Source organism: Oryzias latipes, chromosome 1, assembly GCF_053564925.1.
Source record: "Oryzias latipes strain Hd-rR chromosome 1, Olatipes_Hd-rR_3.1".
NCBI classification, from domain to species: Eukaryota; Metazoa; Chordata; class Actinopteri; order Beloniformes; family Adrianichthyidae; genus Oryzias; species Oryzias latipes.
The window spans coordinates 33,087,824-33,114,584 of record NC_136237.1 but is presented as its reverse complement, the minus strand read 5'-3'; the positions used below and the strand labels follow the sequence as shown (position 1 = coordinate 33,114,584).

The 26,761-nt window shown below is 41.0% G+C and overlaps 1 protein-coding gene across 2 annotated transcripts; it reads right to left on the bottom strand.

The window, feature by feature from the left end:
- Positions 1–5,788: 5,788 nt before the first annotated feature.
- Positions 5,789–25,299, bottom strand: smarca4b (SWI/SNF related BAF chromatin remodeling complex subunit ATPase 4b). 2 transcript variants are annotated; one of them, XR_013655502.1, is made up of 34 exons: positions 25,163–25,299; positions 24,424–24,683; positions 23,459–23,591; positions 20,865–21,407; positions 20,691–20,789; positions 20,271–20,529; positions 19,360–19,486; positions 19,057–19,230; positions 18,795–18,968; positions 18,540–18,716; positions 18,376–18,423; positions 16,644–16,774; positions 16,248–16,305; positions 16,067–16,176; positions 15,837–15,984; positions 15,571–15,734; positions 15,428–15,494; positions 15,224–15,334; positions 14,478–14,720; positions 14,268–14,381; positions 13,108–13,215; positions 12,670–12,756; positions 12,523–12,569; positions 12,277–12,443; positions 12,032–12,195; positions 11,676–11,903; positions 11,510–11,587; positions 11,214–11,432; positions 10,858–11,120; positions 9,336–9,460; positions 9,146–9,247; positions 8,245–8,377; positions 7,969–8,108; positions 5,789–7,800 (listed from the first exon to the last, which is right to left on the bottom strand). XR_013655502.1 is itself a non-coding variant. In XM_020702324.3 (34 exons), the coding sequence occupies exons 2-34, from the start codon at positions 24,643–24,645 to the stop codon at positions 7,765–7,767; spliced, it is 4,983 nt and encodes a 1,660-aa protein (XP_020557983.2). In that variant the 5' UTR covers positions 24,646–24,683; positions 25,163–25,299; the 3' UTR covers positions 5,789–7,764. The 2 variants fall into 2 exon arrangements, 1 of the variants encoding a protein (XP_020557983.2); XM_020702324.3 differs by having other exon boundaries at positions 9,352–9,460.
- Positions 25,300–26,761: the final 1,462 nt, after the last annotated feature.

Below are 26,761 nucleotides of genomic sequence, written 5' to 3'. Positions count from 1 at the left end.
CACTGTAACTGCAGTCAAAGAAGCACTGATAAAACTACAAATCCCAATCATGCCAAGGGAAAAAAAACACAAGTGCGCGGTGCAAACATGTAGATCAATGTTCTGTATCTTCAAAGCTGAGCGTTGTGTCAGCCTTGTTCAGAGAAATGAGAATCACTGATGAAACACAGAAGCGTAAAGGTTGTCATGAAGCTGCGCAGGAGGAACTCTACTCACTTGAATTGTTCCTCACGGAAAAAGAGGACTTTGCGCAGGAACTAAAATTCATTGATGTCAGAGCATTCTCTTTATACTTTTTAACACGTCAAAATCATAAGCACTGGGAAAAAATATCTTTATGTTTTGTTTGAGGGTAAAACAATCGGAATGACATGAAAACATTCAGTTTTGGCTGAAGCAACAACAAAATATGGAAACAAATTTGATAATATTTAGGGCCACAATAATGTTTAAAGTTTAACAAGTAGGTGTGATAACGCTGAGCATCAGAATGTCACTGCGTAAAAAAATACATTATTCCAGCTGAATGGGAAGATATGATTACTTTTTATATTTGTAAATATTACAATAAGTATAAGTATCATAGTAAATATATAAAATATTGTAGTAAATATTACATTAAGTAATATTTTATGGCAAGCGTACTAATTTTAGTCAACCAAAAACATTTTTTTTGACTCAATGCAGCTCTAGAAATCTCCCTCATTACCAAGCAAAACAAGTTGCTATGTTCCCAAATGTATTGGCTCACCTTGTTTGACTCACATATGAACTGAGGTGCCATCCCATTTCTATCCCATAGAGTTTAATAAGATGTTGGTCCACCTTTTGCAGCCATTACAGCTTCAACTCTTCTGGGAAGGCTGTCCACAAGGTTAAGGAGTGTGTTTACAGGAATTTCTGACCATTCTTCCAGAAGCACATTGGTGAGGTCACACACTGGTGGAGAAGGCCTGGCTCTCAGTCTCCGCTTTAATTCATCCTAAAGGTGTTCAATCGGGTTCATGTCAGGACTCTGTGCAGGCCGGTCAAGTTTATTCACACCAGACTATCATCCATGTCTAGATAGAAAGATAGATAGATGACTTTATTAATCCCACAATGGGGAAATTTCATTTATCTGTTTATTTATTTGTCTACATGGACTTTGCTTGTTGGAAGAGGAAGAGGCCCGCTCCAAGCTGTTCCCACAAGGTTGGGAGCATGGAATTGTCCAAAATGTTTTGGTATCCTAAAGCATTAGTCCTGAAAAAAACAACCACACATCATAATTCCTCCTCCAACAAACTTCACACTTGGCACAATGCAGTCAGAAATGTACCGTTCTCCTAGCAACCTCCAAACCCAGACTCATCCATCAGGTTGTCAGATGGAAAAGTGGGATTCACCACTGCTCCAAAGTCCAGCGGCAGTGTTCTTTACACCACTGCATCCGATATTTTGCGCTGCACTTTGTGATGTATAGCTTAGATGCAGCTGCTTGGCCATAGAAACCCATTTCATGAAGCTCTCTGCGTACTGTACTTGGGCTAATCTTAAGGTCAAATGAATTTTGGCGCTCTGTAAGTTGACTGTGGAATATTTAGGAGTGAGGAAATTTTACCACTGGATTTGTTGCACAGGTTGCATCCTATGGCAGTTCCACGCTGGAATTCACTGAGTTCCTGACAGCGGCCCATTCTTTCACAAATATTTGTGAAAACAGTCTGCATGCCTGAGAGCTTGATTTGTGCATCTGTGGCAGGGCCAAGTGATTAGGACACCTGATTCTGATCATTTAGATGGGTGAGCGAATATTTTTGGTTTGTTTAAAGAGAACATTGCCCTGCTCCCGTGTCGCTCTTGGTGTTGTTTGTACCTGTATATCAGGGGATTTAAAAAAAAACAAATAAATAAAAGTGGAACAAAAGACCAGATTTAGTAGCTGATTAACATTTTTTCAAGTTCCACTTCTCAGCTGCTACTGAAGCAAACGGGAAGTTCATAACTACCATCGGTACACTTAATAAATAAATAAATAAATTCTGTATGGGAAATACGTGTACAATTATTATCTTTGACTTGAAGACATTTTATCTTAATTTTACAAATTTTGAGTGTACTGTTTGCTATTATTAATCTGCAAAGTAGACATTTCTGCAAAAAATAATTTTACAGAACATTGCTAAATGTTCACCCTATTGTTTATATTTCAGTGGGCTGTGAAAAAACGCATTTAGATATTTTTGCAGTCCTTAGAATTCACTGTTGCTCTGAGTTACTGCATAAAAAGACTTTGGTTTCCTCACCTTTTAATCTGAAAAACCAGAACAACAGACTGGTGTGACAGGAATGCCTTATTTTGTATTATTACAGCCTGCAGCAGTCAAGGACTGCAAGGACCTTTTTCTTTTTTTGAGAAAAACTCAAAAAGGTTCAAAAAGCCCTCAAAGGAAAGGACTAAGCCAAAAAAGACATGACCATTCTATCATTCATTCATCTGCTGAACCCGTTTTGTCTCTTTTGGGGTCACTGGGCTGCTGGAGCCTATCCCGTCTACTTGTGGGTGAAGGCGAGGGACATCCTGGACAGGTCGCCAGTCTGTCACAGGGCCACAAATCACACACCCATACACACTCACACACTGAATTTCTGCGCTTTTGAGTGAAAATTTGTCCCCCGCCCCTTTGAAAATTCACCTAAATTTGCACACACCTAGTACCCGGCGAAAATTAATTTTGGGCATGGTGAACGACCCCCACTCCCCAAGACCATGACATCACAGCGAGCAGTTTTGTAAAAATTATGACTGGGCCAAAAGTCGCTTGTGTAGCCACACATTTTTTTTTCTTCAAAATACAGTAACGAAACCAAAACACACATGTCGAGGATATCCAAGGGAATTTTTAAATTATTATGGGATGGCCAAACGTTTCACGGCTTGGCTGCCATTTTGTGGCAAAGCTTGAGATTTGTGTTTTTACGACATCATGGGAAAACAATATTTTATTTTGTGCGATTTTCACAAAATTTCACATGCAACCAGCTCGAGTCTACAAACACAACAGATAATTCATTGACCTTTGACCTTGGGAAGAGGCCATTATCTTAGATTTAAAAAAATGCACCTTTATTACCAGCTAAAAACTAGAACTCATCCTAAGGATTTTTATCAACTGTCTCGTAATTTCTCAGGCATCAATGGCAAACTAATTTGGAAAAAAAGGTTGGAATTACAAGTTGTAGATTTTAAACGGCGTGCGCGCGCACATTTTTTAGCGTAAAAATTAAATCTGCGATTCCCTGGGGCAAGATGAACAAAACGATTTAACATTCAATAAGATTATATTAGGAATGTGGATGTGGTAAACAATAAAACGCTGCAAGAAATTTTGCTGACTCAGTTAGAAAATTAAAATCAGAAGTTTTTTATCCATTCACCAACAAAACCAATATACCCAGTCGGGGATATCCAAAGGAAGTTTTGAAATCCTTGTGGGGTGGCGACACGACCTACAATTTGGCCGCTATTATGTGTCTAAGTTTGTGATTTAGCAATTTTTTATGTTTTTCCACAATATTGGAAAATTAACTTTTTTTCAGGCGATTTTCACGAAATTTCACACACATACCGCTAGCTTAAGTCTACAACCAGGTCTGGAGTTTCGTCAACCTTTGACCTCAGGAAGAGGCTGTCATCTTCAATTAAAAATAAAAGCACCTATGGTAACAGATTCTAACAACAACAGCGAGCGTCTCGTAACTTCTCGGGCATCAATGGCAAGCTACTGTGGAAATGTTGCTGTAAGAAGTTGTAGATTTTGAACGGTGTGTGTGTGGTGAGCTCACAAAAGTGGCATTCTCCTGTAACTTGCCCACTGTGAAAATTTAGTGCAGGCATCCATGGCTAGAACTGGAAAAATTGAAATAACATTGGAAATGAACATATAAGCAATGTGGTTAGGTAACAGCTCTGTTGCTAACGAAATCCAAAAGTTTACTTTTTCCGTCTGAAACATATGTAGATCCGTTCGAAGAATGTGTGTGTGTGTGAGAATGCATGGGTGGGGGCTTCCTCACCAGTACCCGCTGGGGCTCACCTTCCCTTTTGCAGCGTGGGGAGCGTGGGGGGGATAAGGAAGGAGGGGTCGAGGAACGTGTTGGGTGAGGGGGCTGTAGAGGGTAGTGTAGTGTGGGGAGGTAGGGGTGGAGCTGTGGTTGCGTCGTGATCTTTGGGCTGCTTGGGTTGGGCGCTGGGGCTGACCTGCGGTGACGAGGCCTGCGGTGGTGGGCTGCCACCACCGGGCCACTGGGTCCTGGCTTCGTCTTTGACCCGTGCCTCGGTTTTCAGTGCTCGGTGGCTCGGTATGGCGGAGCGCGCCTGTCCTGAGGCCTGGGGGTCCTCCTGCCTCCTGGTGGCGGAGGGGCACCTGCAGGGGGGCCTCCACTGCACCTGGCTGGGTGGGTGGGCAGTGTCTCTCCCCCCGCTCAGGCTGCGCTGGGGACGCTCCTGGTCCGGGGTCTCCCCCTCTCTCCTGGTCTGGCTGGTTGGGCTGGGGAGGATCTGATTCCCCTAACGATCACATGGTTCACTTTGGCAGCGTGCATGTAGCTCCACCCCCATGTGCACGTGCACACTGGCACACGGCTCCCTGTCTGCTTTATCCCTCCTCCCAACCCACAGTGTACTGATGGACAGATATCTTCCACTTTTCTTAGTGTCAGAATTTCACTTTTTTTCACTTCACAATTTTCAAAGCTTAAAATCATAACCTGTTGAAATTAGCAACTCTGCACTTGTATCCCCTCACTTTCCCCTCCCTCTTTATTTCTTTTTCTTCTACCCCCCCCCCCCCACACACACACACACACTTTCCAACTCTCCCTCCCTTTACTAAAAAGAATATGTATATATAAATAAAACACAAAATGTAACAAATAAATAAAAAGTAATAAAAAACATATAATAACTAATCTAAAAGGGGTTTATACAAATTTACACCCTGGTTACCCGAAGATTCATAACCTCTTTTTGTAACTGTAAAACCTGTCCAACACAAAAGGCCTTCAGCTCTCATCTGTTGGCTCAGTTGTTGGACAGAACAAGTTAAAAAAAGTGCATTTTCCATAAAAGTATCACCTGCAGGTCTTACCATTACTAGCCTCTTAAGCCATGTGTTTTTCTGTAAAACAGCCTAATCTCATTATGGCACAAAACAAATGTAACATCAACTTCATTTCAAAAAGTAAATTTGAAATAAACTTTTCCTATTTTTGTTTTTGCTTGTTCTTGTTAATTCAAATGTTTGGAAGAAAATGTTAAAGTGAAGGAAGAAACCTTTGGGGCTTACATTTGCAATTATGAGACTTCCTCCTAGTGGTGAAGTAGGGCCACTGCATCCAGCAGCCAAATTCAACGCTAAATCTGAAATATGAAAGGCAATTCTCCTTTACAACCCTTTTCATTCCTATGAAATTATTACAACAAAAATATAATTTTATTTAATCCTCATTTTAAGGATCTAAAAATCCAAGCGCATAATCAAAAATCTCCAAAATTACCTGGAATTTAAGTATCAATACCAGTCATACTTTATTCTAAAAAATCACAAACTTTAAAATAAGTAAAATATCTACAAGTAAAACTAGGCATTTTGTTAATATTAACTCCAAGTAAATCTTTCCATTTTTAATAAAATAAATCTAAATAAAATAAATCTAAATAATAAATCTAATAAAACAAAAACTTTTATTTGGAAAAAAAAATTCTGGCCATGGTGTAAGAAGGAATGAAGATATCTTGACAATGTCACACAACATCAAAAGTTTATTATTTCCTTCTTAGTTCAAGCAGCAAGAATACAACACAACAAAGACAGATCTTGAAAAATCAGTGAAGAAAACATTGACGCTTTGGTTCACTCTAGTTACCTACTGAAATGAGAGAAGTAAAGTACTCAGCTTGCAAGCTGTACATACGTGCATTGACGTTATTATAAATACTCTTCACAGTATATCCAAAAACACACAGCCATGAGGCAGTCATGAGCAGAGGAGCCGCTGTCGCTTCATCTTGGAAACAAAAACATAAAAAGTGCAAAATATCACCACACAAGATTAAAAGAAAAAAACGGAAGGAGGACTCATTAAAGCTACAGTGCTCACTGATTTTTTTTAGGCTTACAATCAACTTTTATACAGTAAGTGCTGTATACAGGGTGTGGAGCAGGTAAGCAGCAGGAACGTTGTTTTTTTCCTTCTTTGTTGAGCCCCTTGGCCTCAGCTCCCATTAAACCTCAGTCAAATAACTGGTGACTTGCTAAACAAGACAGGATAAGGGTGGAAACATCCTGCGCCCACACCAGACTTAAAGAGTAATCCCTGGTCACAAACACATTTCTGCAATCATAGCGCTTCCAAAAAAACTAACTGCTTTTACAAAAGATGACAGGAAAGAGGTCTGCTTTTGTCCAGATGTGAAATGAGGTGGTGGCTTCACAAAAAAAAGCATTTCTAACAAAATAATTTTCTGTTTACAGTCTACATCCTTCACTTGGCTAATTAGGCCCAGGTCTTACATGAATTCTTTGCCCCCAAAAAAGCCCTAATTAATCAATTTTACAGCAAATCTCTGTATTTTAACATAACATAAGCAGTATTTGTCAGGGCTTAAACAAAAGAAACTTCAATTATATTCTTGCGCATCTTAATGGCAACATTTTAATTATAATTTAAAAGCTACTTTATGATTATTAAAAGTGATGCCTAACAAAATATTGGAAGGTATTTCGGAGAAAATTCCATCCCCTTGTGTTAATAATTCAACAGACTTTCTTTCATATGTTAAAGGTTGACATACATTTTAAGTCTTTATCTATGCGCACAGAAATGCGCACCACTACATGATGTTTTATAGATTATTTTAAAAAAAAAAGAACAAATAAATTCTGAATATGGAGGCTTTAGAATAAAGTGAAGCCTCATTTCCTTCAGGGCTCGGCTAAAATGAAAAAAAAAAAAACAGGAAATCTACATAAGTGAACTGAAGGAGTTAGACTAATAAAATTAGGATTAGCATGAAATAATTTCACATTACACACGTATATTTCCGTTTCTCACGTAAATCTAACAACATTGTAGTAGTTGTGTCCCTTTACCAGCTCTGCCTCTCAGTGCTCAGTGGGCTGCATGTTATCATATCAGACACTTGTTTTACTGTCAACATTTTGGACCTCTGAAGGGTTTTGACCTTTAAAAGACTAATGCCATCAAACTGGCTAGAGATGTAGATTTATTTGGACTTGACCGAGCAACTGTCACAAATTACATTATTGTTTTACTTAATAAGATTATCTGGCTTTAAATCACAAGCACTCAAAATGCCTTGAATGACGGTTAAAAGAAACGTAACTTAAAAAGCCGTAACATTTTGAAGACAGAAGAGGCAGGCCTGCCCGGTTTGGTTGTGAATATCTTTAAAAAGTGTATTATTTTCTATCAGGTATTTTTCCAGGAATTCACTAGACACTTACAGGGATTTCAGAGACTTTAGGTAGATTTAAAAAAAAAAAGTTATTTATTTTTTATCAGCTTCTCTGCGCAATACAGAAAAGTCCTCCTTCAAATCAGTCAGCAATAGTTTGGACTCTGAAGTCACATTCATCATATCTCCATTCAACTTTTGACAGAGGGTGGAAGGGGTTGACTGAGGTTTATTCAATATTGTTTATGTGCTGTTTGATTTGTGTCTCTTTCAGGCCTCCTCCTTTTCTAGAACAGTACAGTTTAAGACTCCTCATCGGTGCAGCTGGGAGAGCGCTCCTGGAAAAAGAAGGAAAACTATAGTCTTCAGTACACAGATCAGATTTTTTTAAAAGAATAAAATTTATTTCCAGTACAAAAGAAAGCCAATAAACCACCAGAGAGCAGTTTCCTCCATAATTAGCTGGAAAAATGACTAAGGTGTCTGTGAGACACAGACTGGCCTACCTCTTCCTGCTCCTCCTCTGAGTCATCATCACTAACGACGGGTTTGGCTCTGGTGCGTCCCGTTCGTCTGCTGCGTCCCTTCCCTCGATCTCCACCTTTATCCTTTCGACCCAGACGAATTTTCACTTTCACAGAGCGTGCTAGAACACACACAGGCATCATTTTAAGGAGAAATACTATATACTTATAATATATAGGACCTGGGCACATAGAAATACATTTTGAAAGTTCTGCTCTACACAAAGTTCGGGCAGCACCTCACACAGACACGCTTACACTCAGACTCTGATCCTTCATCCTGCTCGTCCTCCTCCTCCTCACTGTCTTCCCCCTCGCTTTCTTCCTCTTTCTCGATCTTCTGCCTCAAGCTGGTGAAGACAGACTGGAGCACGATGGAGTCTTCATATATCTGTCCACACATGAGCAGGTGTGAGAATCATCAGCGGGAACAAACAGGTCAGGAAGGAGAAAAAAGGGCCTTTATCACATTGTGGAGGTTATTCTAGTTGTTGTGCACAAAAACGGAGCCTGTTTACTTTCATTCCAAACACACAAATGACCCAGCTATCTTTCAACCAATGATAACAAATCGGATTAACACGCCTAGATTTCTCACCAAAAAGCTTATCACCGAGTTTAACATTTGTCTGATTTATTTTACTGTTTACGCTTGAGCATGTGTAAACAAAACACAGAACATGGAGATGATGTGGTAATGACAACAGACTAGTGGGGGTGTGCCGTAACCAAGGCAACTGCCACTTCATGGATACAAACGGAGGACAGCAGCAACAGGTTTTTTATTTCGACACCACGCCTGTCCGTTCAAAGGTAATTGTTTAAAGTTCACGTCATTACAGGAGAGCGTTCTCCACAATAATTCAGATTAAGGATTAAAAGATGAAGATCGAGATTTTGTAATGATTGGATTTCTGTAGTCACTTGAAGTCAGTTAATGCAAAATATATCATTTAGTAAAAATGAGTTGTCGGATTTGGTTGTGAGCTGTCAGAATAAGATATAAGGAGAAAATAATGTGTTTTTGTTCAATTTATACAGACAATAAATAAAATAAGATGCACTCAATTTAAATTTGAATAGGTCACGCTTTGATTTTTAATGAATAATTGGAATTAAAGGCAACAGATAGCTGCATGCTGCAGAAAATGTGTCCCACCAGAGAGCCTTCCAGGTTGAAGGTCTGAGCGTTCTGAAACAGCAGCATCACGTCTCTCTCCAGGTCACCCAGAGTGCGGTAACGGTGACTTCGGATCCTCTCCTGCAGTGGGGACAAAGCATGTTCGGCATTTAACCTTTAATGTATGCAATCATTCATTACGTTTTGCTGCATCACAGAAATAAAAAACCTTGGGATAATATGACCTTGATCTTCCTGAAGTCCACCGGCTTGCGGATCAGTTCATAATACTCCGGCAGCTCTTTTCGAGACGGCAGCTGGATGAACACTTCACTCAACTGCCGTCCGCTGGCACTGCAAAACCCGATATCAGGACAAGATGAGACCCTTTTATCAATCTAAGGTCCTGTGATGAACGTTATTTCTCTCCTAATCTAAGTACAGCACTTAACTTTTTAAAGTCCATTTTTTCAATGGTTGTGGTTCACTTTGTTTCTTCAAAATTGTGATATAATCATGTTGTGTTTTCAGAGTTACAACACAGCATAATATCAGAATTTTCCATCGTACAAAGCAATCAAGCCATTTATTATATTTAAGTGTTTCCCTCTGCATTTCCAAACATTAATGTTTTTAAACTTACTGTTTAAAGTTATTGTGAATGCTAAAGATGGATTCAATTTGACAGAATTCAGCTGAAAAGCTTGTTTAAAATATGTTCCATGCTGTATTTTTTAATTTTTCATTTTTTTAATAAGAATTTATTATTTAATTTAGATGTCTTTAAAGGTGAACAGATATACCTGAGGATGCTTTCAACAACAACAAAAAAATCTTAAGCCAGCTTTCCTTTTTTTTTTTGTAAAAGTATGAATAGATTTTTCTTCAAGATTTATGTAAACTTAGGATGAAGTTGGATGAATGGAGGATGTTCACTTCAGTGATCTCTTGAAGGACTAGTTAGAAGAAAAATAAGTAGTTTCCATTTCTAAAACTGAAAGATAACTTTCTTTTATTTCCATTTGTTGTTTCTCTGGGGTGTATAAAGCTCTTTTACTCTTAGTTATTGTTAGAAGTCAGAGTTCTGTCTCCCCCTCTGGTCACCAGCTGGAGCCATCTCCATAGTTCTAACCCCAATACATCTCCCAGCAACCCCAGCGCACATTTCCTGGAGGCCGCACATCTGAATCTCATTCACTCACTCAATGACAAGCATACTTAAGCTCTGTACTGAGCCTCACTCAGTGTGAAGTATTGTTTGTGCCACTGTCTTCTTTACTGAATGCTACAACTGGACCTGATCTTATCTATCAAGTGTGGGGGAAAAAACGGATTTTATATAATATTCAGTCTTTCATTCTCTAAAGTTTTTTTGATCCAAAAGTGAAGTAATAAAACTAGTGTCATACCATTACGGTGATCTAAAACATATTTCTTATTCTTATTAAGTCTTTCATTTGGAAATTGTTATCCTTAGGCCATAAGTACCAAACTTATTTGCTTATATAGTTCTTTTTGTTGCCAAAGCTTAGGTATAAATTCTGCATGTTTTCTTTTCTTTTAAACTGCTGTCTTACTGTCAACAAATGCTGAAATAAAGCAGGTTTATTTTTTACCTTAAGCATATTGAATTAGTACAAAAAGTGGATCCTAAAGCTTCATTTTCTCTCTGATGTGGATCGACTGTTGTATAGAAAATATACAACTGATACCCATAGTCAAGAGGGAAGAAGATTTTTTAAATATTCCACCTGTCTTTGTATTTGATGACAGCATCTACAATTTTCCTCATCTTCTTTGTGAGGGCAGGAGGATTGGGGGAAAGTTTCTCTACAGGTGGTCGCCCCCTTTTTCTCTGCCGCTTCCCATCCTCATCTTTGTCCCCTCGTCCACGGCTCCCACATGAAGATGATGGGCCGGGGAGGTCCAGGTCACGGTCCCTTTTTCGTTTACGAGTTGTTTTTTTGTGGCGAACTTCTTCCTCTACCTCCTCAAGCGTGCCCTCCTCGATTGCCTGCAGGGAAGTTGCCGCCGTTTGATGGAAATCAGAGAGAATCGAACAACACAGAACAAATGCATGATTCTATTCTGTTCTATATAAAACAACCTTGAGCCACTGCTTCTCCGTCAAGGAGTCGCTGTAGTCCACCTCCTTTCGCTGCCGAGAACCTCGTCCGAACATTTTCTCTTCCTCCTCCTCACAGGTCAGCCGTTCAACTTCAGCATCGTCCTTCATGATCCAGGTGGGAAGCTCATCTTCCTCCATCAGACGCGGCTTACGTCGGGGGTTGCGAGCTTCCTCGCGGCGCCGATCCAGGTCCATGCGCTGGGGTGAGGAGCACAACATAAATGGAGGAAAAGGAAAACAAATGTGAGATCAGAGGGATAGACATTATTACTCACCATAAACAACTCAAACTCCTCTTCACTCCTGGCAATCATCTGGTTGACCGTCTCATCATCTGGGACCTCATCCTCCTCCTGAGGACAGCAGAAGCACATTCACAAGCACAGTGTGAGAGCACGCACACCACCTCCCGCGTTGGCAAACGTCCACCCCTAACCAGACCTCATCTTGCTCCTCATGCTCCAGGATGGCCTGCAGGAAGGCCCTGCGCTCATGACTGGAAGACTTCTGGTCGAACATGCCAGCCTGGATGACCTTCTGGTCCACGTTGAGTTTGTATTTGGCTGCAGCCAGAATTTTCTCTTCCACGCTGTTGACCGTGCAGAGACGAAGTACTCGCACCTCGTTCTGCTGACCGATGCGGTGAGCTCGGTCCTGAGCCTGCAGGTCCTGAGGGGGGAAAGAGGAAGAGTGGGTTCGATTTTATAACTGAAGCAAACTTAATAAACACAAGTAAAGTTGACTAATTCTTAATAGTTTACTTTTATAGCTTTTTTTTCTAAGATCCAGAGTCTTACCTGATGTGGGTTCCAGTCGGAGTCAAAAATAACGACAGTATCAGCAGACTGCAGGTTGAGGCCGAGGCCTCCAGCTCTTGTGCTCAAGAGAAAGATGAAGTATTCAGACTCTGGACTGTTAAATGTCTTCAGTAGCATTCCTCTGTCTTCAGCTTTAGTGGTGCCTGCCATGAAGGGATGGTGGAAAAAGAGAAAGTCAAGGGAGATATTTAGGAACAAGAAGGAAGCAGATATGAGGATTTTACCATCCAGACGCAGGTATTTGAAGGTGCGGTAAGCAAAGTAGTCCTCCATAATGGTCATGAGTGAGGTCATCTGACAGAAGAGCAGCACTTTGTGGTTTGTAGCTCTCAGCTTTGGTAGAATTCGATCCAACACCTCGAACTTTCCTGACGCTCGATACAGATCTGGCCTGATGGACGCAAAGGTAAATTTGGCTAAAAAGGAGACAACTCGTGTCAGAAGTGATTTTAGGAGCACTAGGCACTTACCCCTGGACTATTCCACCAGAAAATCCTAGATGCTCAGAAAAGGATTCCTAAAACACAAATTTAAAAAGTAAATGGAATTTATTTAACCCTTTTAACTGAAAAATCATCTGTTTGCAGTTGATTTTTGAGCATTTAGCCAATGCTAACCTCAATTTGCTGGAACATGTAAGGATGATTACAAATCTTCCTCAGCTGCATGATGGTGTTCATCAGTGTCTTCGTGCCTCCTTTACCCTGGAGAGCATGCAAGCAAGGAAAAGGTACACAGGGTAGGGGTACAAGTTAGGCTGTACATATTCTTTATTCCCAGTATTGAGTTATAGTTGTTCGTGGAAAATACAGTTAGAATAACAAAACTGTTTTCTGACATCATCTAAACCTATAAATTAAAGTTATCTGGATTTCTAAAACCTTGTTGGATAAGATTAGTTCAATTCACCACAAAAAAATAGTATTTAAAATAGTATTTTAAAAGGCTTTTGTGAACATAAACTATCAATATGCTAATTTAAAGTGTGCAACAGGGTGAATATGCATTAACGCTTGGAACTAAAACCTTTGTTGCTGATGGACTTGTGCATTCACCTTCTTATCTTTCTCTGATCCGTCAGTAAGTAGGACCCCCTTGGCCTGCATGTGCCTGTACAGAACTCTCTGGAGAGACGACATGTCGCATTTGATGACGTACTCCACCTGAGAGCAGAAAAAACACCAGAACCATTAAAAAAAGGGGGCAGGAGTTCAGCTGATTTATTAAACTGGCATTGTAAATCATATGATGTTTAATTTATTATATTTGTGCACTGTAGCACCAACCAGTCCTGTCCAAGCGTATATATTGAAAAACCAGTCTGTTCTGCCCACTAAAAGAATCAAATATGAGTCAGTATCCTTCGAAATTAATTAACAAAGTAAAAGCATAAAAAATGAGAAATCTTCTCTCGCAATCTAGTTTTTTACGGTTTGCACTGAAGTCTAAGTGTGAAACTTCGTCTTCTTTTTAGAGGTCTTTTATTTAAAATACTCTTTTCCCACGGTTTCATCTTTAATGTAATTTTAAACTGTATTTTATTTTCACAAACATTTCCTGTATGATGCAAAAGCTTTTCTTCAGTGTGCCAGCGATGTCACAACTCAACAACATGCAGCCAACAAGTCATCACTTGACACAAGAAAAGAGCGATAGCACTGACCACAGCGAGGTGTAAGAGTTCCTGGAACTGAAAGTTGACTTAAGTACAACAGTACTTTGTCTTCTTTTATTTCCATTTGTGGTTTCTCTGGGGTGTAAAAAATCTCTACTTTATCTTTCAATTTTAGCAAAACAGCCTTAAAATTTAAAAGAGTGAAAACTTCAGTTGAACTTGCCTTTACCCCTTTAACTGCCTACTCAACCAAACAGTAGATCACATTTAGCAAACCTATCAAAAACATTGACTGTCTATATTACTTCCCCAAGTCAATAAACAGCAAAAAATACTTGTTTTTAATTGATTTAGTCTTGTTTGGGTTGTTAAATGGTTAAAAGACCTGACCTGGTTTTGTGGCTGCAGATTATAAACTTAAACTTGACCAAAAATTAATTTTTTCATCTCATTACAAGACGTTAAAACATAAACAGATCTCTTTCTTTTTTTTTGCTTCTGTTTTTTAAACAGGGAACCCGAAATAAAGACCAAAGGTTTTTGAGTTCCGTAATCTGTATCTCTTTGTAATATTATTTGAATGTGTTGGTTAACACATGCCTTCTCGGGCAGCTGTGCCTCCACTTCTTTCTTTAACCTGCGCAGTAGGAAGGGACGCAACACTTTATGCAGACGGCGAATAATCAAAATCGTCTCCTCTTCATTTAAATCCACCTAAAGAAACAGAAAGCATTCTCTTACATGTGAAATATGTTTGCTGTGAGCTGACAGGAATACGACAAAAAAAACACACAAAAAAAACCTTCACACCTTCTCTCCAGTCATTGCAAATGGGGCATTAAACCACTGCTCAAAAGTGCTGCAGCTCTTGAAAATGGTTGGCAACAGGAAGTTGAGAAGCGCCCACAGCTCAGGTAGTTTGTTTTGAAGAGGAGTCCCGGTCAGCAGGACCCGCCTTGGAGCAAGGTAATGAGTGTTGAGGACCTGGGTAAGTTTACAGTGGTGGTTCTTCATGCGGTGACCCTCATCCACGATCATGTACTTCCATCGGATCTAAGAGAAGATAAACTTATGATAACACTGCGAGAGACCTTCGTGCATTATTGCTTATGTCCAGTCCAGCCAGCCAACCCAAAAAAAAAGAATGCCCTGAAAAGGATGATTTCTCATCCTCTTTGTCCTGATGAGTCCAGCTGGCTAAGATCAAACTCGTGCCTGACCCACCTCTCAGCCCCGTCAGGAACCCTATAAGACAACATGAGTGCAAAGCAGCATGATGGTCACAGAGCACAGGAGGAGACAGGCCAAGTCAATGTGCTGCAGCACCTAGAAGAGAGAGCACTGAAACGCAGCAGAGGGGGGATCAGATGGGCCGGACTCAGATATTCTGGAATGAATCAGGGGAACTGGGAGCCATCAAACAAAATACACTAAAAGTTCGGGGAAATGAACAAACAGAGGAAAATAGGGGTTACAAACTGTGAAAACAATCTGAGACAGAACAGCTATTTCTTTGTGACGTGTATGTGCTTTCTTTGTTTGCAAACTGTTATTACCTTGGCCAACACTTGCTTGTCCTTGATGATGTACTCATAGGTGGTGAGTAAAACGTTAAACTTGCCACTTCGCAACTGAGGAACAAAAGCCCTCCTAGCAGCAGGAGACCCCTAAGTGCACAAGAAAAAAATATACGTAGCAAAATACGATCAATAAAAAAACAAAAAAAAGGAAACCTAGATGACGAGCCTCCAAAAATTCACCTTGTAGGACACTTTCACTACTGATGGCGCCCACTTGTCAAACTCGTACACCCAGTTAGACAAAGTTCTGACAAAAAGAAAACCATTTTTTTATTCTGCAGTTAATAGTCTCTTATTTTTCAGAGGCAACAACGAGCTCTTACGAGAGGGGTACAATGATGAGGTAGGGCCCGTTGAGGCGTTTGTGCTCCATGAGGTATGTGATCAGAGCGATCGTTTGGATGGTTTTTCCTAAACCCATCTCATCCGCCAGAATCCCATTCAAGTTATTGTTGTAAAGAGAGACAAGCCACTCCAGACCTTTAATCTGCGCGAATGACAAAGAGGTGTGAAACCCAAAATATAGAAAGATTGTTTTGTGATTTTGATTTTAAATGGCAAGACTTTCTTAGATTCTGCGTGCTTTCACCTGATACTGTTTGAGTTGTCCATTTATCAGTAAAGTAGACTGCTTCTCCACCTTCTCTGTGACCGCATGAGCCACAGCGTAATATGACTGGAGACCTCGGGCAAAAGCTGCACCGCTGTACTCGTCGTCAACGTCCTGTTTGGCATTCCTGCAAGTAAAAGGAAACGAACATGAATAGCACAAATAATAATCCACGTAAGACCAGCTACAGACGTCCGTTTGTGACATACTCGATGATGTGCCGGACATCCACCTCAGACACGTCCTCACTGTCAGGGTCTGTGATCTTCTTTTTGTCATCTACTGAAGTGCTTGAAGGTTGAGGTTCCTCTTCTTCTTCCTGTAACATAGCTTGATTATTAGAAGCTACTTTATGTTAAAAAGTAACTGTGATGGTGACTTACAACCCACCTCCTCTTCCTCCTCATCTTCACTGTCTTCACTGTCTGAACGTGGAGCCACCTCATAACTAGATAATGCAAGCATAAATAGATCTTATTGGGGATATTAAGTGGCTGCATACCCGAGTAGTTACTCATTCTGGATTAAGTGTAACATGATTTGAAATTTTTGTCATCAAGTTGTGCTTTTTTTGGGATGCATGAATGGGTTCTAACATGGCTTCTATGAAAAAACAGCAAGATTTTTGTACAGGGGTCTGTGTATTGACTGTCCCAAAGTACAAACCATGGTATAAATTACGAAACATAACCAAATAACAGTAATCAAAATGGTGGAAATTATATTTTTTTCCATCAGAAATTTTCCTCTCTAGGTGCTCATCTGCCTCCATGCAGCCGTTCTCACCCAGGGTTCATCTCCAGCCAGGTCTCCAGCTGTCCAGCTTTAGGCGCATCCACTCCGGTCAGAATGTTCCCACTGTCCACGTGGATGACCTTCACTGGCAGGTCACTCATCTGACTTGTCTCATCCAACGGCTGCAAAGAAATAAGTAACATTTCCCTTTGACTAGACCCCTTTTTGATGGGATAGACATTTAAAATTTACATTTCTTTAGGGTCAAGAAACTTTATTTTCATTCTGATGTCTCAAACGTTGCTGTTTAATATTTTTCTAGTTTAAATTCCATTATTATCAGAAATTAGGATAAATAGGAATTTTACTAAATAAATTGTAGACTTGTTTGCATTTGATGGCAGCAAAATACTGTTTTTCTTAACAGCAGGTTTTACAATAAAAATGAAATCCTATTATATTTTATTGTTGCTTTTAAAAATTGACAGACATTTTATGCTTTAAGTATCAAGCTTCCCTTACTTGGTTTGAAACAAAAACTTTATTGTTCAGCTGCTGACACAAACACAGGAAAATTTATGTGAGGCACATGCAGTAGATCAAATAACGCATTGTATATGAAATGTCAGTGAGCTGACCTTGTTTTTGCTTTTTTTTGGGCCCATTTTCTCATGATAATGACAACTATTATGTTCTTGTTGTTAATCTTCTTTCTCTTTCGGCTTTTCCCATCAGGGGTCGCCACAGCGAATCATCGTTTTCCACCTCACTCTATCATGGACATCTTCTACCCTAACATTAGCCAACTTCATGTCCTCTGTTAAGACATCCATATATCTCCTCTTTGGCCGTCCTCTTGCCCTCCTGCCAGGCAGCTCCATCTCCAACATCCTTCTACCAATATATCCACTATCCCTCCTCTGAACATGTCCAAACCATCTCAGTCTGGCTTCTCTGACTTTGTCGCTAACACAGGCAACATGAGCCGTCCCTCTGATGTACTCGTTCCTTATCCTGTCTAACCTGGTCACTTCTAAGGAGAACCTCAACATCTTCATCTCCGCTACCTCCATCTCAGCCTCTTGTCTCTGTCTCACTGCTACCGTCTCTAACCCATAGAGCAGAGCTGGTCTCACCACTGTCTTGTACACCTTTCCTTTGAGTCTTGCCGACACTCTTCTGTCACACATATCCCTTCAGGGGTCGTGTCAGCAGAGGAGCTTTCACTGAGTTGCACAGGTGGTTTGGTGTAGATTTTTACGCCGGATGCCCTTCCCGACACATCCCTGTATTTTATCCGGGCTGGGGACCGGCACAGGGGTGCTTAGACTTGGATCACCTTGTAGCTAACGACAACTCGTTATCACGAGATAACAAGAATATACTTATTTCATTTTTCTACAATCTGTAGCAAAACAAAGCAGTTTATTAGAGAAAATATCCAACACCAGTAGAACTGATCCATTTATAATTGATTACTTGAATCCAGGACTAACTCAGGTGGAGATTGTGCTGATGTTGTCAGTCATAAATAACGTCCAAATTAGTCATCGTCATTTGAGCAGAAGGTTGGCCCAGCTGCAGCTGCGCAGTGCATCAGTGATCCTGCAGGTGTCAATTTCATCAGGGACCAGATGAGGTGACCCGGCTGACAACAAGGTTACAGAATGATGGATGAAAGAGCCAGCCTGGAAGGACTTGGTGTCACTCAGGACTTAGTAGATATTATTATCATGAGAAAACGATGTTATCATAAGAAAACGGGCGAGTGGAATCTGCTCACCTCTCCATCAGGCCCCAATGCAGGAGTCTGGCCTTCTGCATTCTCCATCTGCAACACAAGCAAACGTTCTCAACTACATGCAAGTCCTGGGTGTCAGAAGCTACAAACCCCATTCGTGGTTTTTGTAACTGATGATAAATGTACATTGCTCCCATGTTTGACACCTTCTTCTTTTTCTTCTTCTTCTTCTTCTTCTTCTCCTTCAGGGCCTGTGCAGCTTTGTGGGCTCTGACCAGCTCGGTGAGGTTGGCCACATACTCATCAGTTTGCTGTAGCAAGTAGGCCAGGCGCTTATCCTTTTTCTGGTCAATCAGTTTACGGTAGCCCTCCTCGTCCTCAGCCTGCAGTGAACATGTTCATGTGTTGGGTTGAAGTCAAAATGCGTGAGTGCATGTTGTTGCATTGCAGCATTACTGTACCATAAGCCTCCTCATCCTCTCTTTCTCAATGCGCTCATTCTCTTTCTTCTGCTCGCGCTCAGTGTTGGCGTGGTATGTGGCCACGGCTTTGGTTAGCTTCTGAAGTTTGCCTGTCATGGACCTATGGTATTCCTTAAAGTCTTTGGCATGCTGGAGGATGCTGTTGAGGTACTCCTGGGGTGAACAATCAGAGGAAGAAATACAAATCAAGTGGGTCCATGTTTCCTTAAGATTAAAGGTGATCTGCCAGTCTCTCCTTTACCTGATGCTTTTGTCTGCGTTTGCGTTCCTGCTCGATCTTCTGCTGTTTCTCCAGTTTTTCAGTGATGCGGGCCTCCCGCAGAGACTGACGCTTGCTCCTCTTGTAGGCCTTGGCATCAAGAGCCGTCTCTAATGCTGTGTCACGCCGCATACAGACAACTACTTCTTGACGCAGCTGTGCATAGATGTATAAAACAAAATCCTTTTTGTAATATGCAAATTACAATCATTTTAAAGGAAAAAAATGTGGCTACCGAAGGATCCAGAGATTGGTTCTACTTTGAAGGAACAGAAAATCCTGTACCTGCCTCTGGAAGTTAAGCAGTCGGAGGGCTTTGAGCTCGATAGTAGCTTTGGTACGTAGATCTCCAGCCAGAGAACCTGGCAGGTTCTCCAGTTCAGCTATGCGATGAGCAATACGAGCTTGTAACCTTAATGGAGCAAAAGTCAGGAAAGTTATCATCGTATGAGTGTTTTGTTATTCTCCTGTCTAACGTTATTTTTCTCAAAGGCTTTACTGAAATTTTTAAAGGGCCTATTTCACGAAAAATCAACTTTTATAAGCTTTTAAGTGTTTTATGTTAATTTGTCATTATGATCAACCCCAAAGCGGCATTTTAATCCAATGATTTCTGAGTATTCCTCTAAAAACCTGGGCTCTGAGCAGCAGCCCCTCCCAATCCACAAAAACGAGCGGGTTCTCACATTGTGACGTAGATATGAGAGGAACAGCCCCTTCCAGGAAGAGTCTGCACTGCCAGCACCACCCCTAGGCTAACACACACACCTTCTATTATATGCACAATATGCACATCCATCTTTACAGAAGTTTGGATGTTGTTTGTTTTCGTGGTCGAAACACAGACACGCTGCCGAAGCCTGCTCTAGGTTGACGCCATGAAATGGGCGGCACCCACACGGAGCGAAAGCCGATGCCCCTAAGGTCAAGTCATCTTACTTCCAGGTGGGAAAATGAACTGTGAAAATAACTCATTTCATTTAAAAATCATTCTTTAGTAAACCAAAGGTAATATATTATCATATATTTGTATTTAATTTAATTTGGAAGGTTTACGGAAAGCATGATATAGGCCCTTTAAAGCTGGATATTGTTAATTGAATATGCATTTTGAAGTATAATTTACAATAAACGCTGTCTTTTGTCAGGGAAAACCTCTTCTAGGGGAGAGGAGAGCCTCAAAGGCCTTGCTGCACCTGTACTCCCGCTCCTGCAGAATCTCCACTGGGTCGAGGCCACAGGGTTTCTGGATGGGGGTGATGCGGTTCTGCTTGGTGTGGTAAGGCATCATGGGAGTAGGCTGTGCTGGCTGGCCAGGGGATTGGGTCTGCGGGGGCATTACAGGGGAGGCAGCCGGGGGGACAGAAGGCGGAGCAGGAGAGGGCCTGCCGGTGGGTTGAGGAGGGATCAGTTTTTGGGGGGCATTGGAGGGCGCTGCTGCATTCACCATGGGGCCTATAGAACCGTAAAACGAAGGGATAAAAAGACGTCCATGTTTTTGCACGTTAAAGTATGTTCCATTTAAAAGCAGAATAAACTTAAAATATTATAGGATGCAGCTCTGCTCCACATCCAACATTTGACCCTGAACCAGCAAAGGAATTAGAACCACATGCCTTCAGGCCAGGACTTGGGTGGTCCATTTGGGTTTTGTCCTTGCATCCCAACAGGAGTTCCTGATGGACCCGGGGGAGGCATGTTAGGACCCATCATTCCTAAGAATGAGAACAGGCAAATTACAAAAATACTAAGTTTGTTAGTTTGAAGTCCAATATTTCACACATTCTCACCATGACCTCGGCTGTAGCTTGAACTCATTGGCCCTGGTCCTGCTGGGCCACCTCCTGGTCCTCCTCCGCCTCCAGGACCCAAGCTGGACATTGGCTGCTGCTGCATTCCTGGCATTGGCCTCTTTCCCTGGACAGCCATCTGAAGGTGGTCTGGCAGGGGTTGCCCACGGGCCAGCATTTTATAAGCCATGATCTGGGCTCTAAGTTGGTGAAGCTGGTTCTGAGTAAACGGAGTTGGGCTACCAGGGCCTCCAGGACCTGCTAGACCAGCGGTTTCAAGGCCAGAACCAAGGCTGGGGGTGTTGGAGCCAAGACTGGGGCCAGGGCTGGGACCAGGTCCAGAACTACCAGGAGGTCCAGACCTGTTATTAGGACCCATGCTATGCTGATCTCCAGCTGAACCATCTAGGGAGGTGGAGGAAGATCCTGGACCGGCAGAAGAAGACGAGGATGACAAAGATGATGGTAGCAGGGGACCTGATGGGGGACCATTTGAAGCAGCAGGGCTGGAGTGGTCAGAACCACCTAATGGAGAGTGGTAACCTGAAAGACCAGGAGACAGGAGGAGTTTAAGAACATTGAAGTAATGTTTAGAACCTTCATCTTGAAGATGAAGCAAAGCAGCCTTTGCAAAGGACACTGAGATACAAATATACTATAAAAATTATTTTAAAACATGTTAAAATTCAACTATATCAACTCCTAAACTTTGGAGAACTTACTCCAGAATCCAATGAGACCGATGCCAAATATAATATAACAGCTATAAAAAAGAAGATTCTGTTATGTAGATGCTTATCAGATTTCTCTCAGATTTTCTTGGCTTGATCACAGATATGTATATTTTCCGCATAAAAAGGAAGTGCAGAAGTCCTGCTTTTACAGCAGAGCAATAATGAGCAGAACTGAATCACATTGTGAAGAGTAAAGCAGATGGGACTTTACAGATTTTTGTAAGAGCTGCAAACCAGCACAGAAAATGAAAACATATTTCCCCTATTGCAGGGAAGTCAAAATGTTATTGTCCTGCTCTTCTCTTGACCTAATGATGATCATTTGGATCAGGAGTGTTTTGTCCATAAATAACCTGCAAGGGTAGCCTAGACTGTAGTAATGCTGACGTTTTTTTTAATTGTTTTGACATCATATATTGAAATAATTTTTTAATAACCCATGTAAATGCAGTCATTGTTTTCTGCTTTTGTATTACTTTTAATAAAACTTTTTTTTTATTCAAACCTTAGATGTTATCATTTCTAAATTAGCTAATTTTCCCACGATATCTGTTTTCTAAATGTACATTTCTTATATAGAAGATTTACTCCGATTAAAATTGTGTTTTTGTTGTTTTTAACATGTTTTTGTGGCATTTTTATCAAGCTTAAAATTACATTTATGAATAAGCCTGCACAATAAATCGCAAATTTATCGTTAACGCAATATCTGTGCATTACGCATATTGCAAAAGATGGCAAAAATTGCGATAAATGGTTACCTTAAATGAGCTAAAACAATCTTATGGCAGCTTAAAGTGTTTAATGAATCATATAAATCTCTTTATGCATTTGACCAATCAGATGGACTACTTTACATTATTGACCAATCGGATGAACCCCTTTTATGTTAGATGTTCGCCTCCTATGTAGACTAGGGTCATTTGGAGTATAATTTAAGTTATGTTGACTCTTATTTAAATTAAACTGCTACAGTGAAATGGAAATTGTGTTTCTGTTTCTATTTGTTCTCATATTGCAAGTTATATTGTTATCGCAATATAGCTCATTAATATTGCTTATCATAAGTTTTCCTCATCAGCCCTATTTAGACAGTACCTCTAGACAAGTATGTGTTCCATCTCCTCATCTGAGCTGGCATCTGGCATAAAACTGTATGGCTGGATTGAGCCAGTATTGCTCGCCATTTTTGTTGCACCGGTAATGTTAGGTAGGGGTTATAAGGGGCTGTAAGCTGGCAGGAGAGCGTGTAAACAGATAGCTCAGTTTTGGGTGACAGGAAGGGAGGCGGCGTTGCTTCACGCCAACAGTACCGCCCACATGAACTACTGGGAACACTTTTAAATTAGATCAAAAAATGGTCGGAGAGGGTCTTTAATGTTAACATCAATAAGAGTGGCACATTATTTCTATGTTGAAATACCAAAGTGAATTTATAAAATAAAATTCCTAAAAACATGCACCACAAGGAAAACAAAGGCGCCCTTGACTAAATCAGTAATTTGTTAACAGGTTAGCATTACAACAGGTTTTAAGAGTGAGTCACAGTGCTGTCTGGGTTTCTCCTTAGAAGCTCTGCGTCTCTTTCTTGGGGCTGGCAGCGCACAGATGCTTACAAAGCCGCTGTCTGTCCACAAACTGTTTCTGGTTAGAGATAAACTGAGTCATGAAACACTTTAACTGGGGCTTTGTATGAACAAAACGCGAAGAGACTGAAAGCAACACTTCAGATTTCATGTCAGAGCTTGTGATAACAATGACACTCCTTGCAAGCAAGCCAGTCAAACCACAAGAACACAACATTGCCGCTTACACAATCCTGGACAAAGATGTAACGGCTTAAGAGAAATGCTCGACTACCTTGCGAGTGTTGGTCCAGGGGACTGGGTGGGGGGCCCATACCAGTGTGCCCGCCCTGTCTCATCGACAGGCCCTTCATTTGATTGAAGCGGCTTTCCTCGCTCATGCTCTTGTCGTGAATTCCCTCTATGGGCTGTGTGAGAAACAATTAAAAAATTATATTTTTAATATATTTGAAACTGAAAATCTAAATATTGAATTCCAACAAATAGGTTACTCTTTGGTTGATGGGAACACAAAGTTTTTAACTTTTTTTTAATATTAGACACGTGATGGACTCCAAAGAAACTCTTATGAACCAATTACTATAGAGTTAAAGACCCACTCCAAAGGAAAATATTGTTTTTAACAAGTTCTTGTGTCATTTTCTTCATGACACATATATGCTCAGAATTGCATTTCTGAGCATTTATTTATTCGAATCGTTGTGAATCAAGAGCAGACAAAAAATGCAGTTGGAAAAAGCTTGTAGCTGTGGCATGAAGCTACAGTCAGCGGGTCACAAGCTCCCTGCTCCGCTCCATTCTGATGGATCCACCGGCAGACAAATAGATCCATAAACGTCTTCGTTTTCCTCGTCTGAGCTGGAATCTGGCTCAGAACTGTACGACTGTATAGCTCCAATATTGCTTGGCATTTTCGTTGCACCAGTCATGTTAGGTTGGGGTTGTGAGGGGGTGTAAGCTAGCGAAAAGAGTGTAAAATTAGGGCAGGCTCGCTCCACGGCAACAGTTCTGCCCAAAACTCAGAGGTGAATTTCTGAGTAACTCCTGCAGCTCTGCAGAGATTATGTCCTAAAAAACGACAATTTAAAAAACGATTCCCCCAAAAACGAATTAAAAGACCACAGAAAACGCTTTTACAATAGATCAAAAGATGATTGGAGTGGGACTTTAAGACAAATCCTTTTACTGCCTAATTCTCTAAAGTCATGGTTGACTTCTGCTGGAGTTTGAAGGCCCTACTTTGTGCATCTGGTGCATGCTGTCCGACCCATATCCAGAGGGGCCTGGCTGGGAATGTCCAGAGGAAGGAGGACCGGGACTGGGCCCCATCATGCTGTGAGAGGAGCCCGGGGAGGGCCCGGGGCTGGGGCCCAGCATGGCACTGGGCGAGGGACCCGGCCCAGGGGAGGGACCGGGACCAGGGCGAGGGGTGCCCCCCATAGGGGGATCAGGAGTGGACATCACCCTGGATCTCCTGCTCCAAGTCGAGCAGAGGGGACCTGAGAGGAAAAAGGAGTGTGCACAAAAATGACAATCTAAATATAATCCTATTTTTATGATGATGATAAATCTGATATTTTCTAATTGCTGTATGCCTTCCTCGTGACAATTAATATTATCATTATTATAAGGTGAATACTGTCAAAGCCATTCTTTAGCTGCGTTGCACCAATTCCACCCGTTGGGCTGATATCCAATTACAGCTGCCAAGTCCAACTGTGAGCTGGCCGCGGGGAGATACAGTAAATGATGCACATGAGCCTCTGCAGCTGAGAACCGCCTCAACAGGAACGCTTTCATCGGCTGAATAAATATATATAAAAAAAAGGGGGGGAGAATGGCGGACTGTGCTTCTGCGATTTACCTACCCGGATCATGAACAGGACAGGCAGCTTTTAGCTAAAACCTCTGCGCTCACGAAGGGGTTTTTGCGGGAGATGGAAGAAGACGCAGCAATTTTCGCAATTAGACAACTCACCCTCTTTATAATCTGCCTTCAAGCGTTGATTTGTTTCACCGACGTGGCTCGAGCGCCCCCCTCCACCGCTCCTATGACCGAATGTCTAGTCACGGCCGTTGGGCGGTGCGCATGCGTGCGAGGCGACAACGGTCCTGAGTTTGAGGCGTCAAGAAGATGCTCCCCGGATAAAAGCAGAACATCTAGGGGAATTTATTCTAGAAACATCATCTGCCAGTATGGAAGTAAACAGTTGGATCCTTTTTCAAGTAATTTTTTTAATTGCTCCAGTTTTAGAAGCTATATAAAACATGTCATTATAAAATGCCTGACTTTTTTAAGGGGAAAAAACAAGAAAAATTAGGTTTAACTATTTAAAAAATGGTATGTGAAAAAGATTTATACATTAAGGATTGAAAAAAAAAAACGATTAAAAAATACAAATTAAAGCAAGTTTATAACAAAGATAAGGACTACAAAATAAAGTTCAGAATTCTCACAGAAATTCTAAACACTGGAAATTCAGGCAGAATTCTATTGACATTTAATTACAAATTCCAGGTTTTTTTTTACTTCTGATGGAAAATTTAAGCAACTAAGTTAGGGGAAAAAATAAAACGTTCCCCTTTTTTTTCTAATCTTGGGGCTTTCCTCTTTTTCTTTATGCTTCCCAGGAAACGTAACAGACAAATCCAAAATAGTATTTAAGATTTGCAAACAGTGGGGTCTAACGATGTCTTTATAGAAAAAGTTGCCTGCAGTGCACGCAAACCTTAAAATATAAGGACAAAAGTCTTAATGACTCATGTCTTCACCAACAGGCCTTGCAAAAAATGTTCATTAAAATAAACCCAAAGATAAAATAAGGATGAAACAAATAACACACAGCCAGACCATGGTAAAGACACCAGGGGCCTGTTTCAGAAAGGAGGTTCGACCAACTCTGAGGTTGAACTTGAACTCTGAGTTGGTCAAAGAGATTAACAACTCTGAGTTTTCTGTTTCAGAGAAGCTGATCCGAGTTAGGTCAATCAACTCTGAGTGGACTGATTCGGAGGTGAGCGTGCGCACCGCGACTATAAGAAGCCATTATCAATGGAGCGCAGATATCACGAGTCACCATGGCAACCGTGAAAAAAAGAGGTCTGCGTATTTTTCGCCAGCTGAACTTGACGTGCTGCTGCAGAGTTACAGTGAATATGAGCACATAGTCCAGAAGAAAAGCAACACCGCTGCATCTGCAAAACAGAGACAGTTAGCGTGGGAAAACATAGCTGCTCAAGTTAATGCCTAAGTTTGCATTTAAATCATTGTTATGAAATATTGACTGTAATAACTTTTTAAATAGCGTAAGGAGTGAAATAAAAAATGGCGATATTTAGGTGTACTTTTGAAGTGTTATTCCTGGTGTAATTGCATGAAATGCTGCATAGTGTACAGAACCAATCTGGGGGGAAAATGCATTTAACGTCGGTAATGTTTAGAGGACTTTTTGTTAACCTTCCCCTCTTGGTCAGTTTAATATTAATACATGCAATTGTGTTTTAAAAGTGAACTTTTGTCTACTGTTGAACCTTTCGCTGCGCGAAGGCTTCTCCTTTCTTTTCTCTCGTCTTTCCG